Raw genomic sequence first — 17,686 nt, 5'->3', positions numbered from 1 at the left:
CACACACACACACACACCAATTAACAGTTAAAGATACTCAAGTCACTTTATGACCTTTAAAAATTGTTAGAAATTACATAAGCGGCCCCAATTTGCAATCACGTGATAAGATTGGCACAACAACAAAAAATAGAGCAGGACTTTTGTGAATGTAAATGTTGTGTACCCACCTCAAGTCTTTCTTATGTGCAGATGAGGTCAGACTTTGGAACTCCAAATTGGAGGACTGAAAAAAAAGCAACATTTTACCTGGGAAAGACGACAACATGAAAAAAACATAATTCACCAAAAGTATAGATTACCAAATATATTGATTGTGAAACAGAAAACCTGCGTTGGTTTCTCAAGTTTATTTGATGTGTGGTCATCAAAGACAATGCCCAGGAAACATAAGTCATGAAATGATGGCTTTGGAGAACACATAGCAATTTTTATTTTTTTTTTAAACATATTTGCCCTCGTTTAGTTTGAAAAGAGTAACGTAAAAAAAAAAAAAAAAAAAAAAGATGGCCATAAAAACAGAAGACAGCCGTGGAGTGCTTCATTTGGCGAGCGTGTCGATGTGCATCATCCTAATAATCTGAACATTGTTCACAGGGGCGGGCGGGACCCAACTTCCCCATTGTCCAAAGTGGCCCCACAACACAAACGCGACCCCCCCCCCCCCTCCCCCGACCCTCACCCTCACCCCCGCATCGCTGCCAGGCACACAAACACAATTGAGTCTGGAGGCGGCGAAAAAAGAAGCAGGCACCAGGCAGGTTGCTAACATGGCGCAAACACGCGCACACACGCGCTGTCTCTCTCTCGCACACGCACACACGATACAGTACACAACGCACAAGCAGCACGCTTAAAAAATTAAGACCGTTAAAAAGGAATTAAAAGCACACGGTGGTATATTAAAATGAATTGCACGTGGGACGAGATGGAGGAATTACATGGAGTGCAGTGAGACAAAAACGAGGATACAGTACATTCAGTTAAAAAAAAAAAAAGGCAAATAGAGAATCAAAACCACTGAAAAGAATTAAATAAAACACTTGTTTGTCCAGTTTTCAAAACTGGGGGTGGGTGGTGCTGGGGGGGTGTTATGGGCAGTCTTTACAGTAAAGATCCGCTCGTCTGTCCCGGGACAGTTTTTATTTTCACTGATATTTTTTTTTTTTTTAATTTCAAATCTACAGACTCTACAGACCCCGCTTGAAGGCATCAGGCAGGGGGAGTAGTGGTGCAAGTCTTCTTTCACCTGACAAGTGCACACACACACACACACACGCTCGCTCGCACGCACACACACACACGTACACTGAGTGCAGTCCCGTCACCTTTGGGTGCAGGTCCTTTCGTCTCATCTCGCGTGCTATGCAGGCTTCTTCCTTCTGTACAAAAGCGACCTCCTTCCCTGGAACCCGGAGTCTACGGCTTTCTCATCCTCACCTTCTCATATTTTGATCATATTTGGATACTTTTCCCATCCGTTCATTTCTTGTGGGATTCCAGCAGTTTGTCGGCCTCGGGGTACGTCGGGTACTTGACCGTCTCGATCTTCTCTTTGACCTTGTAGGAAGGGTAGAGGCCGGTGCGGCCCAGTTTGCGGTTGATGCCCTTGGAGTATCCGTCCCAGTGGTTGCCGGCCACGCCGATCACGTCGCCGGGCTCCAGCGGGATGTCCTCGCCGTTGCGCGGCTGGTGGGGGTACACGGCGATCTGGTTGTGGGCGTTCTGGCCTCCGAAGTAGTAGATGTCGTCCAGGGAGTAGAAGAAGGACGAGGCGTCCGGGTGGAGGGTCTGCATGATCTCGTAGGCCACGCGGCAAACCTGGCACGGAAAACAAATCACAAGTGTGATAACGAGGGGGGCTGTGATTGCGATTTACAGCCACAAGAGGGCAGCCGATACTAGTACTGGCCTCCATCGTGAGAACCGATACTACTAAATATTAGGGCTCGAACAAGTTTTTTTTTTTAGCTTGTTCAAAGCCAAAACGTGTAAATACAGTTTTTATATACTTTGTCCTTCACTCCCAAAAACATATTTATATGTTTTTTTTTTAATGCAAGTGCATACAGAAGGCTTTGATGCAGCTTCTAACATGAAGAGGTGGCTTAAAGCAATGGTAGTTTTTACAAAAAAAACGGCCAGCAGGTAGTAGCAGAGTATAAGAGATCAACCAGGGCCATGTTACAATAAGCTCTTTTCCCCAGTGTTTTCAACAGGTTTGCGAATAATGATGAAACTATTCCAATGCTAATTGCTGCAAAACGAAAACAGATACAAATACTTTTTTTCCTGATAAAAGAAGAGACACTAATCTTTCTTTTAGCAGATTCCATGTTTTATAGCGATAGAATATAATATTCTGTGGGTCTTGCAAAATAGTCAAAATCCAGTAAAACAGCCAGGAGCGAAGAGGGTTGCTTCAGTGAAAATGTCTGGTAGTGAATGAGTTAGGTTGACGCCAATTCCAATGCTTGGCAGAAAAAATTCTGATAAATGGCTGTTTATTTAAATATATATATATAAAATATATAACAAAGAAAATAACAAATTTTTTGGTCCCTTAACGTAGCTATGTCAAATGGCCTGTGGGCCAGAACGGGCCCAGTAGGGGTCCAATCTGGCCCGTGAGGACAAAACACAAACTGCAGTTTTTCACCAAAATTAACTGTTGTTGCCAATTTTGGCCACTAGAGGGCACACTGACAACCACTTGAACTCATTCACTCCCAGCCATTTTCACTGGAGCAACCCCCTTCGCTCCCGGCGGTTTTACTGGATTTTGCAAGGCCCACAAAATATTGTGTTCTATTGCTATAAAAACATGGAACCTACCAAAAGAGTCTCTTCTTTCATCAGAAAAAAATATATTTCAATTGGTTTCCGTTTGCAGCAATTAGCATTAAAATAAAGTAAAGTTTCATCATTATTTACAAATCTGTTGAAAACACTGGCAAAAAGAGCTTGTTGCAACATGGCCCTGGATGATCTCTTATACTCTGCTGCCAGCTGCTGGCCGTTTTTTGTAATAACACCATTGCTTTAAGCGTCCTCTTCAGTTCAGAGGCAGCCTTCTGTATCTAACATAAAACGTATAAATACGTCTTTGGGAGCACGGTAATATTTGGCAAATGAGTTAATGACGTTTTGAAATGTGGCTGTTCATCAGGATTTGATGCAAAAAATTCACGCAAATTTTCAGTGAGAAATTCTAGATTATTCTGCAAGAAGATAATAAAAAATGGGAATATTATAAGAACATATGAATAAGAATATAATGTGTCCTAATAGGAGAAAGGTGTAATTCACACATTTATGTTCTGTTAGCAATTTATGTCCTTTACTTCTTGCCCATAGCTACTCAACAGCACTTACTGATTCATGAAAAAATCCAATTCTGCTTTCTTCCATTACATCCTTTTATTGCTTTTGTTGTACATCACGTCCATTAAATTAGAAAGACTTCTTCCTTCTTTCACACATGTCCGTCTTTGACTTGGAAGTTATTTCCGTTCATTCAGTCAAACAGACGCTAACTTCAGCCATCAAACGCCATACAAACGACGAGACTTTGAAAGAGCAGCCGGCGAGGAATATTCCGGCAATTGAACTGTCGCCATGGCAACTGGACTAAACGTTTCCGCCACTGACGCTTGCTTGATGTGAGCTGCAAAAAGCACCAATATATTTGTTTCTCATATTTAAATTTGATATCTGTGCTAAATGTGCAATTAATAATTTATAATAATATAATTAATTGAATTAATCGATATCTGTTCTAAATGTACAATTAAAAAAAAAAAATTCTAGGTTTTCGTACTCTTGTTAACAAAAGTGGAAAAAAAAGTGAATCTAATTGAAATAGTCAAAATGAATTTTCAACGTTTATAGCCGTCAATGGCAGTGAATGAATAAAAAAAATAAAATAAAAGATTATCAACTCATTCACTGCCAATGACGGCTATAGACGTCAAAAATTCATTTGAACTATTTCTATTAGTTTAAATTTTTTTCCCCACTTTTGTCAACTAGTGTATGAAAGCCTAGATTTTTTTTATTGTACATTTAGAACAGATATAACATTTGTGATTAATCGTGAGTTAACTACTGAAGTCATGCGATCAATTACGATTACAAATTTTAATCGCCTGATGCCCCTAATTTTTGATAATTTTTTCTTTAGTTTTTTTAAATCGCGTCAGGCGATTCAAATTGTTAATATTAATTAATCGCTTGACTTCAATAGCTAACTCACGATTAATCACAAATGTTATATCTGTTCTAAATGTACAATAAAAAAAATTCTAGGTTTTCATACTTTTGTTAGCAAAAGTGAGGAAAAAAAAGTTAAACTAATAGAAATAGTTCAAATGAATTTTGGACGTTTATAGCCGTCAATGGCAGTCAATGAGTTAAAAATTTGGGGCGCCAGGTGATTAAAATTTATTGCATGACTTCACTAGTTAACTCACGATTAATCACAAATTTCATATCTGTTGTAAATGAACAATAAAAAATTCTAGCTTTTCATACTCTTGTTAACAAAAGAGGATTTTTTTTTTTACGTTTTTAGCCGTCAATGGCAGTGAATGAGTTAAAGAGCATTCTCCTACAAAAAAAATAAATAAATAAAATAAATGCCAACAGGTACTAGTTAGCCCACAGACAACATGAGTAGCCAATTGGTCTGTTCTAAAAATATCTAAAGAATTAGAACAGAAGAATATTTACATTTATTTATTGAAACTATAAGTTTGTTCTAAAAATTCCACATCTTGAAAATGTAGTCCGAGTGAGTGAGTGTGCGCTGACCTGCGAGGAGAAGGTGCACACCAAGAAGTCGGTCTGGGAAAGGAAATGGATGTCCAGGATGACCCCCCTCAGCGAGTTCTCAGTGTAGCGGTTGTGAAGGCCCGCGGACCACGAGATGGAGTTGTCGCTGATGAACTCGTAGTCAGGATACCTGACGCGGGCGACGAGGAAGTCAGAAATAGTCCGAATGGCAGATTCAGCATGAATAGAAAACTCAATAATGATATTCAACGGACTTTGTTTTGGCTTCCTGCAGCAAGGAGGGGTCGTCCGTGGCGAGGTAGACTCGTTTCTTGTCCACGTGGACGTGCCGGGCCAGATGTTGGAATTGCTCCTCCACGTGCAACATGTACTCCTCGATGGGGTGGAAGGCCGCCTCCGTGCCCACTTTGTCCGTCCTCCTCACGTGGACGCTGCGCACAAGTGGATTTAGAAGAAACGCATTTTTATTAAATTGCTTTTTTGGACAATGTAGGTGTCCCAATTTTTTTGTCCCCAATGATGCTTTGACGTACTTCCTTCCATTCGTGCAGTGCCAATATCATCACACCGATTATCTGCGCCGATATTGGGCATTTTGACGAATATCGGTATCGGCCTAATTCCAAATCTGACGGCCGATAAAAAGGTAAACCTAAAACCATTTTAGTCTCAGGAAAGTATTTATTTAAAGGGATACTTGACTGCAGTGAAAAGTTAATAACTTCATTATTTTTCATGTATAATTAAATCCTTTAAAAACAAAATTTTCCACTTGCTGTCGACTGATGATGACATCACCTGTGCTGAGGAAGTAGGTAACGACCGATCATGGCTCACCTGTTTTTCTGGGTTTGGTCAGTAAACGGAGTCATGAAAATACACAAAAATATGCACATGAAAATACACAAAAATATGCACATGAAAATACACAAAAATATTTTAAAAAAATAATAATAAAAAAAATAGAGAGCGAAGATGATGACATGTCAAATCGGTAAAATTACCAAATGAACAATACTGAGCTCTCCAGGAAAAATAAAAAAATTTAAAAAAAAAAGAAAAGAAAAGAAGAAAAAATCTTTTTAAAGGTATTAATTGTACATGAAAAATAATGAAGTTAAGATGTTAATTAAAGACAAAATATTAACTTTTTACTGCTGAAAATGGTTCAATGAGTCAATTATCCCTTTACATTTTTAGTTAACTTTATAAAGAGATGCTTTTGTTTGTGTTTGACATTAAAACAAAGAAATGTAAAAAGTTTAAGATTTCAGTATATATTTTTTTAATTTAAGAAAAAATAGAGAGAGCTATGATATTTACTTGTTTAAGTGTCCATTTAACTTTTTAAGACACACTTATGACCTTGGGAGATCCCTGCACATTTATAAATTTTTTTATTTTTTTTTTAAAGTTTAAATGAAGTATATTATCTAAGATAAAAAAAATAAAAATAAAACTATATTGGAAAAATTTGGAAAATTGTTCAATAAGCATGAATGCTTTAAGACATTACAACAAAGGCAAAATTGGCATATGGATTAAATGTTAAACATTTTAACGCCAATCTTTTTTTATCCTTGACTACTAATAATCGTCATCGGTATCGGCCCTGGAAAAAAAAAAAACATTGGTCTATCTCTATCAGACAAATGAATAGCAGCAATAGGAGGTGTTTGCGGCCGCACGCACAGGCTTGCTTGAATTGTCGTATGTAGGACAAGCCAGGAGGAGAAATCAGCAACACTCCTGTTATTTTGGTGTCATTCCTTCCAGCAATTTAGGACAGCGCGGGAGCAGACTGCATATATGAAGAAAAAAAAAAGGAAAAAAAAAGGAGGCAGCACATACGTCCTCTCCTGACACAGTCGCATGCTTCAAACTGATGGATGCCCAAACCCAATTCTTATTCCATTTCCAACTATTACATTACGAAAGCAACCAGCCACATCTGTATTGTGACTTGTGGCCTCGAGGAAGAAATGGAAATTGCAAAATCTATTAAAAAATGAAAGAAAAAAAAAGAAAGAAAAAAGAAAGAAAGAATGGGTTCATTTGTTATGACACATTTGCAATCATGATGTTGAAGGGTTTTTACCCACTTTGCTAATTGGCTTACTTTGCCTTAATTGTGTGTATTTTCACACCATGGTTCATTTAGTTGTTTGCTTTGCAAAGTCGGAGTGATTTAGAGGCACGTTACGCTGCATGTTGTTCCAACTACACTCACAGAATGAATAAACTATTTACTGTATCTATCTATCTATGGTATCTATCGAGTATCTATCAATATAACAAGTATTTATCTATCGAGTATCTATCACTATAACGAGTATCTATCTATCGAGTATCTATCACTATAACGAGTATCTATCTATCGAGTATCTATCAATATAACGAGTATCTATCTATCGAGTACCTATCCATATAACGAGTATCTATCTACCTACGGCATAGGTGTCAAACTCCGGTCCTCGAGGGCCGCAGTCCTGCGGGTTTTGGAGGTTTCCCTCTTCCAACACAAGCTGATTCCAATCAGCAGGATCGTTATCGGGCTTATGCAGAGCTTGCTGATGATCTGATCATATATCAGCTGTGTTGTAACGGAAACATCCAAAACCTGCAGGACTGCGGCCCTCCAGGACCGGAGTTTGACACCTATGACCAACGGTATCTACCAACACTATCTATCTACCTATCTCGTATCTATCGAGTTCTAGTAAGTATCTATCTATCTATCTATCTAGTTTTAGTATTTATCTATCGAGTTCTAGTATCTATTTATCAAGTTCTAGTATTTATCTATCGAGGTCTAGTATCTGTCTACCGAGTATCTTGTCTAGTATCTAGAAGTAAGTTGCCAACCTCTCTCTCTCTCTGGGTTAGAGCTCTATTATCTATAAAGTATCTACTATCTATCGAGTTCTAGTATCAAGTTCTAGTTTCAATCGAGTTCTAGTATCTGTCTATTGAGTTCTAGTATCTGTCTATCCAGTTCTAGTCTCTGTATTTTATTTATCTATCAAATATCTACTATCTATCAAGTATCTACTATCTATCGAGTTCTAGTATCAAGTTCTAGTTTCAATCGGGTTCTAGTATCTGTCTATTGAGTTCTAGTATCTGTCTATCCAGTTCTAGTCTCTGTATTTTATTTATCTATCAAATATCTAGTATCTATCAAGTATCTACTATCTATCGAGTTCTAGTATCAAGTTCTAGTTTCAATCGAGTTCTAGTATCTGTCTATTGAGTTCTAGTCTCTGTATTTTATTTATCTATCAAATATCTAGTATCTATCAAGTATCTACTATCTATCGAGTTCTACTATCAAGTTCTAGTTTCAATCGAGTTCTAGTATCTGTCTATTGAGTTCTAGTATCTGTCTATCCAGTTCTAGTCTCTGTATTTTATTTATCTATCTAATATCTAGTATCTATCAAGTATCTACTATCTATCGAGTTTTAGTATCAAGTTCTAGTATCTATCGAGGTCTAGTATCTGTCTATTGAGTTCTAGTATCTGTCTATCCAGTTCTAGTCTCTGTATTTTATTTATCTATCAAATATCTAGTATCTATCAAGTATCTACTATCTATCGAGTTCTAGTATCAAGTTCTAGTTTCAATTGAGTTCTAGTATCTGTCTATTGAGTTCTAGTATCTGTCTTTTATTTATCTATCAAATATCTAGTATCTATCAAGTATCTACTATCTATCGAGTTTTAGTATCAAGTTGTAGTATCTATCGAGGTCTAGTATCTGTCTATCGAGTATCTTATCTAGTATCTATCGAGTACTACCTACCTACCCACCCATCCAATCCATCCATCCATCCATCATCAAGATTCTGTTGTATATCTATCCATCAAGTATCTATTGATCGAGTATCCATCAATCAATCAATCAAAATGTGACTGTACAGTAAATACATCTAATGGAAATCTAAATAAACTCAACTCTTCTGCATGTGATTTAAGCACCACTACACTTAAAAACAATTATATAACAATCATAGGTGAACTTAGTTAACCTCATTGGCGGGGGTTGGGGACCAAGCTCCAACGCAAATAGCAAAATCTGTAAGTAATTGACACCCTCGCTAAAGTAGTATACCAGAAACTTTGATTCCCAAAACACCAAAATCTCAAAGTCACCTGGGCAATAACCCTCAAAATAAATATTATATATAGACTGTGTTCAATAAGATTTATTTTTTTTTTTTTTTAAAGGACATTCAATCAATCAATAAACCCAACTTGCATGTGTAAGGAATGCAGGAGGGAGCCCAAAAAAAACTAATTACTTGCTTGAATTGTATGACCTCGGGGACATTTCAATATAGCAGTTCCACTCTATAAATAAATGTATGCGTTTGGAGTCTTGCAGCAGGTAAGCTGCCCAGCACAACCATCTGTGTTGGGCCATGGACAGCTCCGAGTTAATTAAAGGGATGCCACCAGCTCCTCTTGCCTCCAGGCCCGCCTCTGACACTTTTTGCGGAAAAGTAGTTTGGAGTTTTGTGAGCGAGAATAATAAACAGGCTGGGCCCGAGATCAGTCGGTGAGTATCGGAGGAATGACCCTTTATTTAGGTGACACATAAAAGAAAAAGGAAAAAAATGGTCGAGCTTGAAAGTGGGTGTTTGTCAAGTCTGACTTTTCATCTCTTACTTTACTTTTCCTGTTGCCACACCCGCGCGCTCGACGTGATTTCAAAGCACGCGTCTATTCAGACGGCATACTGGCAATGTGAAGCCGCGTACTTCACAGGCACCCACACTAGAGACATGTTTGCGTGTGATCCCAAAAAAAAAAAAAAGCTCTACATACACCAAATAAATCTTTTATTTGCATGTGACGTCAGCACCTTGGAAGACTATCAAAAGGATTTAAACATCACTGGGCTGCTCGTCTTAGCAGCTTTATGAGTCTTTAGACAGATACGCTATTGTCTAATTCAGTAGTTGCATGATGCGCTGCCTAGGCTGTGCAGATTAGGGGAGAAAATAAAAGAAAAGAAAAAATAAACAAAAAAAATCAGTTTGTGGTTATGTAAAATAAAACTGAATATTCATCTGGTTCACGTGTCCCCGTATAGCCGCGACGATTATTCTAGCTGCATGACTTAATAATTTGCAACCAGCCCGGCTCAGGAAGAAAGAAAAAAACAAGAAGATAAAAACCTCTCTTTTGAATCAAAGTTTGACTCTAATCTACAAGAATTCAGTTAATACCAAGTTAAGCAAGTTAAGTTAAGCAAGCATCAGAACCGTTTTTTTTTCTCTCCCATTTTCGTTTTGATAAGAAACAGCCAACGTCAACATGGGAAGGATGCGATTAAATTTCAAACTTGAAACTCAAAAATTACATTATAGGTTGACCAGTATAGATGGAATTTTTTGAGTACCAGTGCAGAGTAATTAGATTCTTAGGAATCGTTTGCTTGTTTGACTGCAGTTACAAATTATTAAATTGCAAGAAAGGGAAGGGAATTTAACTCATTCACTCCCAGTCATTTACACTGAAGCAATCCCCTTCGCTCCCGGCTGTATTTTGACTGATTTTGCAAGGCCCACAGAATATTGTGTTCTATTACTATAAAAACATGGAGCCTACCAAAAGAAAGATTAAATTAGTCATCTGAAAAAAAGTATGCGCTCACGCTTTTTCAGCAATTAGCATTAGAGTATAGCCAAGTTTCATCATTATTCACAAATCTGTTTAGAACTGTGGGGAAATCAGCTTGTTTGCAACATGGCCCTGCTTGATCTCTTATACTCTGCTCCCATCTGCTGTCCTTACTGCTACTTGTCTGCAGTTCAGAGGCTGCATCAAAGCGTTTTCTATGCTTTAGCATAAAAAAAACATAAAAAAAAAGTATAAATACATCTTTGGAACACATTTAAAATAGAACGTATTTATACATCTTTGGGAGCAAATGAGTTAAGTGGCAAATTATTTGATTTAATATTGTTACAACAGCACAGATGGGACATTTCACCAAAGGGTCATTCCATGCCAAATCACACAGTGGGTTTCACAAAGCAGATGTGGATTTCAATTTCAAAGATTTTTTTTTTTTGCAAAAAGGGGCGTGGCCACCTTCCTACTACTACTGGGCCAATCTTCACAAAACGGGTATTGTGTAATCATTTATTGTAATGTAATTTGACCTTGAAATTAACCTTGCGGCTCATGTGACCTTAACCAAAATTTCCATGAAATGTAAAATGTGTGCGTATGTATGCATGTCATGTATTTGACTTCCCGTGGACCGATCAAAGTGGAGCTGCAAAATTTCCTGAGGCACTCCGATATCTTGAAAGCTATGCAAAAATTGCATTTAGCTTAATGGTTTCTTGGCATACTTTGAGAAGTAAGTCGCCTACCTTTCTTTTCTTTTCCCTCAGGATTTATTACAGCTGATTATTGCATACTAGATAGGCTGCATTTTTTCTCCAACTGTGCTTTACTATAGAATTTTTTTTTTTAACTATTGTTTTTAACAATCAGCTGTTTGTGGACTACATTTCTTGAAATCAAGCTCACGTACGTTCACACCCAACAAGCATGAAAAATGAAATCTGTGGGCAAGGAAGATTTAACCAATTGTGGTCTGCTTGGTCGATTGTCAAGTGTCTCAGGTCCAATATTGTATTTTGTTTTAGAGTGGAAACCACCAGCTCTCAACTTTCACCGTACTTCACATCACGCACCTCTTGTTCGCACAATTGTGCACACACATTATTACCCCCCCCCCCCCCCCCCCAGAATGCTGACAGAAGCTTACAGACACTTTACTGCAACATTAGCTCAATGAGTGGCTACATGAGGGTGCGTCAAGAAGAAGCGATCAAAAACCTTTCTCAGCGATTGAGAGGGAGAACATGTAAGGTGTGCGTGTGTGTGTGTGTGAAGTAGGGCTGGCGTGGGAGACACAAAAAAGCGTAACATGAGATGTGTTGAGAACTACACGAGAGCGAGAGGCTGGTGAATGCAGATGTGTGCCAAGGGGAACGGCGTCTAAAACCTGAAAAGTCTTGGCGGCGAGAACAAATGAAATGCAAGTCGCGATCAGACATGAGTCAGAAAGTAGGAACGAAAGAGCAGATAAAAGGGAGGATGGGTATGGGATTTTTTTTAATAGGTTTTAGGTGAACTAATGAATACACACGCACGCACATACAAAATAATAAAAAAAATAAAAAATAAAAACCAAATATCAAAATTTATAGAAACATGGTCTACGTATATAGAATTTTTTAACCTAATTCTGGTTACTTAATTCTGTCTGTTAGCGAGAGCCACCACATCGTGATAACTTACATTGATGTTTCTGCATTTGGCAATTTATTATTATATTATATTATTAGTATGGGATTTTTTTTTAATGGGCTTTAGGTGAACTGATGAATACACACACACACGCACATGCACATGCTCACCCACATACAAAAAATAATATATATATATATATATATATATATATATATATATATGTGTGTGTATATGTATATATATATGTATATATATTTAAAAAAAAAAAAAAAAAGAAAGAAAAAAAAATATTTTTTTAATTTTATTTTATTTAAAAAAAAAAAGGAGAGCAATGATGATGTCAAATCGAATGAACAATACTGAGCTCTCCTGGAAAAATAAATAAATAAATTAAATAATAATAATAATAATAATAAAAATAAAAATAATAATAATAAAAATAAAAAAAGAGAGCAATGATGATGACATGTCAAATCGGTAAAATTACCGAATGAACAATATTGAGCTCTCCAGAAAAAAAAAAAGAAAAAAAATGAGTCAGAAAGTAGGAAAGAAAGAGCAGATAAAAGGGAGGAGGGCAGTTGGAATTTTATAAGAGTAAGAGCGAAATGAGCAGAGCAGGAGGCAGGAGGCATATATATATATATATATATATATATATATATATATATATATATATATATATTAGTATCGTTTGCCAAGAATGTACGAATGTGTGAGATTCAGGGACAGCTAAGGCGGGAATCGACTTCACAGTCTTCATGTTTACTTTGAACTTTTCCCTTCCCCGGTAGTTGGGAGAACGGTGGAGACCCCTTGGGACGTCGTGAAAAGTTTTGGTCCATCTCAGCAAAGGAGCTCAAAGTCAAGTTCCTCATACGGCGCTTGCTGGCGACTGCGTGCTCGGCGCTCATCGTCATGCGCACGGGTGTTGAATGATAAATCTCCCATCTGGCTAAGTGAGCAGGTTACAATAATAGCTGATGCAGGAAGTGCAGCATAAAGAGAATGAGCTCGCAGGCAAAAATGCTAATGTTCTCCGAGTTGGGCACCTGGCTGCCATGCAACGAGGGGGAAAAAAAAAGTGAGTAAAGAAACAGCCATCCGTCCATTTATTATCTCCTACGCTCCGAGTCCAGGTGGCGGCAGTCTAAATTGAGACGCCCGGGCTTCCATGTCCCTCGGCCATCTCCTCATGTTCAGTTGAGGGTCAGCTCTGACATACAGTCCCCTTCAGTGTTGCCTAGTTCTATATGAGGTCCCCTCCCGGTTGGACAGATCCAGAACACCTTGCCAGGAAGACAGATGTTCAGAAGGCACCCAAAGGAGCTACAAAGCCTAAATTTGCTGCTCGATGCGGAGGAGCAGTGGTTCTACGCCGGGGTCTTTTCAGGATGACTGAGCTCCTCACACTCCTCAAGGCAAAGGGGCCCCAACATAGAGCTATTTTTGATTGGTTGAGTACTCTGGAGGAATTTACTCCCAGCCCAAAAGGCACAATCCAAGCTGGCTTCTAATTTGAAGTTGCGACATCTTTGCCTTGAGATCTCCTCACAGTGGGACAAACTGGGAGAATTTGATAGATGCTGATTTCCATTAAACTTGTTGACCCAAGTGTGCTCAACACGAACCAGAAAAGTACAAATCCAAGAATCTAACGAAAACTTTTTTTGCCATTACAATCCATCCTACCCTCCACTTATGAAGAAGATCCTGCAATATGGAAACTCTTCAAGAGGCAGGACTCATTCCCAACCCAAAGGGCGCAGTCCTCCGATTAGGACGTGCTGAGGCGCAACTTGGCAACTTCACACAAAGTCATGTTACATTCGAGCCAACATTTTGGCAAACATTTAGTTAGCACCACCTACACTTCATCTGTGTCGAGATATTCTGTCCATAAACATCTCTAAGCATGCTCCACTTGTGTAGACAACTTACAGTTTATAGTCTAGCTAAAGTATATAGCAGTGTTGTAGTTCTCAAAATCAGTCTTGGTCTCAAGACAACTTTTTTTAAGGGTGTCTGTCAAATCTCGGAATCTAAGGCATTTTACTCGATGTGAGACAAGGCAGTCTCTGGATTTTTGATCAAGACAGTCCAGTACCACTGCGATAACTGAGAAACACACAATGCAAAAACAACATAGCAGAATTTGTTTTTGCAAAGGGTACTGGTGATTTTGATCTGTTTTTTTTGGTGATTTTTCTTTGATATATAGTCTTGGTCTTGTCTCTGTCTTGATCCGCAAAGGTCTTGTTTCAGTTTCGACCTCCGAAAGTCTCTGTCTTGTCCTCTAAATGTATTTGGTCTCGTATCGGTCTCGACCTAAAAAAGTCCCGGTCTTGTCTTGGTCTCACCCTCGGAAAGTCTTGGTCTTGTCTCGGTTTCGACCGCCAAAAGTCTTGGTCTTGTCTCTGTCTTGATCCGCAAAGGTCTTATTTCAGTTTCGACCTCCAAAAGTCTCGGTTTTGTCTCTGTCTTGGCTTCTAAAGTATTTGGTCGTGTATCGGTCTCCACCCAAAAAAGTCCCGGTCTTGTCGTGGTCTCACCCTCGGAAAGTCTTGGTCTTGTCTCTGTCTTGACCTTCAAAAGTCCTGGTCTTGTCAACCTCCAAAACTCTTGGTCTTGTCTCGGTTTCGACCGCCAAAAGTCTTGGTCTTGTCTCTGTCTTGATCCGCAAAGGTCTTGTTTCAGTTTCGACCTCCGAAAGTCTCTGTCTTGTCTCTGTCTTGACCTCTAAATGTATTTGGTCTCGTATCGGTCTCGACCTAAAAAAGTCCCGGTCTTGTCTTGGTCTCACCCTTGGAAAGTCTTGGTCTTGTCTCTGTCTTGACCTCCAAAAGTCCTGGTCTTGTCAACCTCCGAAACTCTTGGTCTTGTCTCGGTTTCGACCGCCAAAAGTCTTGGTCTTGTCTCTGTCTTGATCCGCAAAGGTCTTATTTCAGTTTCGACCTCCGAAAGTCTCGGTTTTGTCTCTGTCTTGGCTTCTAAAGTATTTGGTCGTGTATCAGTCTCCACCTAAAAAAGTCCCGGTCTTGTCATGGTCTCACCCTCGGAAAGTCTTGGTCTTGTCTCCGTCTTGACCTCCAAAAGTCCTGGTCGTGTCGACCTCCAAAACTCTTGGTCTTGTCTCGGTTTCGACCCTCAAAAGTCTTGGTCTTGTCTCTTGTCTTCATCTCCAAATGTCTTGATCTAGTCTCTGTCTCGATAGTTTCGATAATGTCTTGGTCTCGGTTGTTGTGTTCTTGACTACAATACTAATATATAGTAGACATATTAAAATCTAATATGAGAACTGAAAGCTGCTGTCACAGAAAAGCAATAATTCTAAATGATTTTATTATTCAATGCTAGATTTTACACAACCTTGCCATAAATATATTTTGCAGTTATTGAAAGGGTTTTATTGAAGAACATGTCTTCACTAAAGAGAAAATGTAGCCAGGGCTGTATTAGCGTTATCTTTCATTAGCAGCACTCTAAGAAGAGGGTGGTTTATGTGAGATTAGCTTGAAACAGACAACAGTATATGTAACTAAATTAGGTGTTTAATACCTTTCAGTGGGCTATCACTCAGTCACAGTGATGACTATATTTATGTTGGGAAATGTCATTGCTGGTTTAGGCCTTTTAGCAGCAGGTAATGGTAATATTCAAACACGGCTTATTTTCGAATGGACAAAGACTGGAAAAGATAAAGAATAAAATGCACGCTTCCATTTAAAACTATTGTTTCAACCTAGTAATAACCTCAGCAAAAGTTCCACCACGGCCCGAAGCTATGTCTTTATTTGCTAATTACCAGGCCTTCTGTTTGCTTTGAAACCCCGATAGGAGCCCAATAGAAACCGTGTAAACACTTCATGGAAATACTCATAAATGCAAGTAAAATGACGGCTGAGTGGTCTTACCCAATGATGGGGTGTTTAAAGCCCAGTTTAGCAGTGGTCTGCTGGATCTCCTTCTCTAGCCAAGCCTGGGGCCGCACCAGATACTTGACAAACTGGGACACCCACCACACGGAGGGGTCACCGTGCAGGCGGTGCAGACGGGGCGCCAGGTCCTCGGGAATGGCCAAAGGCAGGTAGGGGGGGCGAGGGTGAAGACTGTCCACTATCGGCAACTCCACAACCTGGACATCCTTATCATGGGCCTCCCCTGCGAAGACCATGGATTGTGAATAATGAGGCTTTATTAAAAACTCATTCATTTAGTGCCATTGACGGCTATAGACGTCAAAGATCCATTTTTAACTAGGCTGGCAGTGAATTAGTAGATAATTCTACTCAGTCATTTGAGGTATCTAACAGAACAGCAGCAAAAGTATGAATAATGCAATATGGATTATTGTAGAGGAGATCTAAAAAAAGAAAAGAAAAAAAAATATATAAATCGAAATTCCACATTTTGCCACTACAATCCACTAACATTGGGGCCAAGTGGGCTAGTGGCCACTAAAACTCATTCAGTGCCATTGACGGCTATAGACGTCAAAGATCCATTTTTAACTAGGCTGGCAGTGAATTAGTAGACAATTCTACTCAGTCATTTGAGGTATCTAACAGAACAGCAGCAAAAGTGTGAATAATACAATGTGGATTATTATAGTGGAGAACTAAAAAAAAAAAAAGAAGAAAAAAAAAGATATAAATCGAAATTCCACATTTTGCAACAATCTTACTACAATCCACTAACATTGGGGCCAAGTGGGCTAGTGGCCAATAAGCTTGAGCAGAAAGAGGAACGATACAATTTCAAGTCAAATGGATGTTCAGGCCTTGGTGGAGGCCATTCGCACTAATGAGTGGACTGTTCAAACTGAGGCCTGTAGCTGCTCTGCACTTTCTCAAGTGATGTTGCTTTAAGGCAAAAGAAAGTTCCTTCGAATCAAAGATATGAGGTGGGGGGTGGTGGTCGAGCTGGAAGGGGCGGTGGGTGCTTGGCCATTGCCGCCTCCAGGCTGAGTCGAGATTGGCAGAAGCCGTGGGCAAAGGGTTGAGCCGGACTGATTATAAAGGTCACCTCCCTGGGTAGCAAAAAAAAACCTCGGAGCACTGCCACAACTCTCTACGTACACATCAAGGCCAACTGTCTAACCGTGTACATGTACATGTAAGTGTGCACGTACTCACTGGCATGCTAAAGGGAACAACGGCTAACAAGTCAATGAAAATAACAATGACCTGCAAATACGCAAACACGCAGCCCTGATAATCTCATTCCACCAGTGGGAACATGCCTGGAAGACAACCTTCACTTTCTTACTGTTATAAAACCTTCAGAAAATGTGTGTGTGTATGTGTATCCCACCAGGTAATCGGGTTTGAGGGCACCAGAGACAAGGCCTAATACAGCTATAAACAACATCTGCGCACTTCCTGAATAAACGACGAGTGTGTAAAATCTGCCACCTAACAATGATGGCTCCATAAAAACATGTTAGGGACAAGGGCGGAAATAAAGGCGAGCCTCGACTCGTGTGGTGACTACATATTTAAAACTTATGCTAGAAAGCAAAGAATATCAGAGAATGTTGTTGACGGATATTTGAACGACATCGGCTATCACACGGTCATGTATATTAGTGTGTACATATATTAGTAGATCTAAT

The 17,686-nt window shown here is 39.1% G+C and overlaps 1 protein-coding gene across 1 annotated transcript in view; it reads right to left on the bottom strand.

Moving 5' to 3' along the window:
• Positions 1 to 335: 335 nt before the first annotated feature.
• Positions 336 to 17,686, bottom strand: part of fut8b (fucosyltransferase 8b (alpha (1,6) fucosyltransferase)) — a 127,654-nt gene continuing 110,303 nt past the window's right edge. Inside the window, exons 7-10 of the mRNA XM_077553350.1 lie at positions 15,987 to 16,233; positions 5,049 to 5,225; positions 4,813 to 4,963; positions 336 to 1,821 (exon numbers count right to left, since the gene is read on the bottom strand). Coding sequence (XP_077409476.1) covers positions 1,483 to 1,821; positions 4,813 to 4,963; positions 5,049 to 5,225; positions 15,987 to 16,233 — 914 coding nt within the window. The 3' untranslated portion in view covers positions 336 to 1,482. The remainder of the gene's footprint in view (positions 1,822 to 4,812; positions 4,964 to 5,048; positions 5,226 to 15,986; positions 16,234 to 17,686) is intronic.

This window comes from Vanacampus margaritifer, chromosome 19 (assembly GCF_051991255.1).
Source record: "Vanacampus margaritifer isolate UIUO_Vmar chromosome 19, RoL_Vmar_1.0, whole genome shotgun sequence".
NCBI classification, from domain to species: Eukaryota; Metazoa; Chordata; class Actinopteri; order Syngnathiformes; family Syngnathidae; genus Vanacampus; species Vanacampus margaritifer.
Note: the sequence above shows the minus strand (reverse complement) of the source record. Positions and strands in the feature narration are given on the sequence as shown.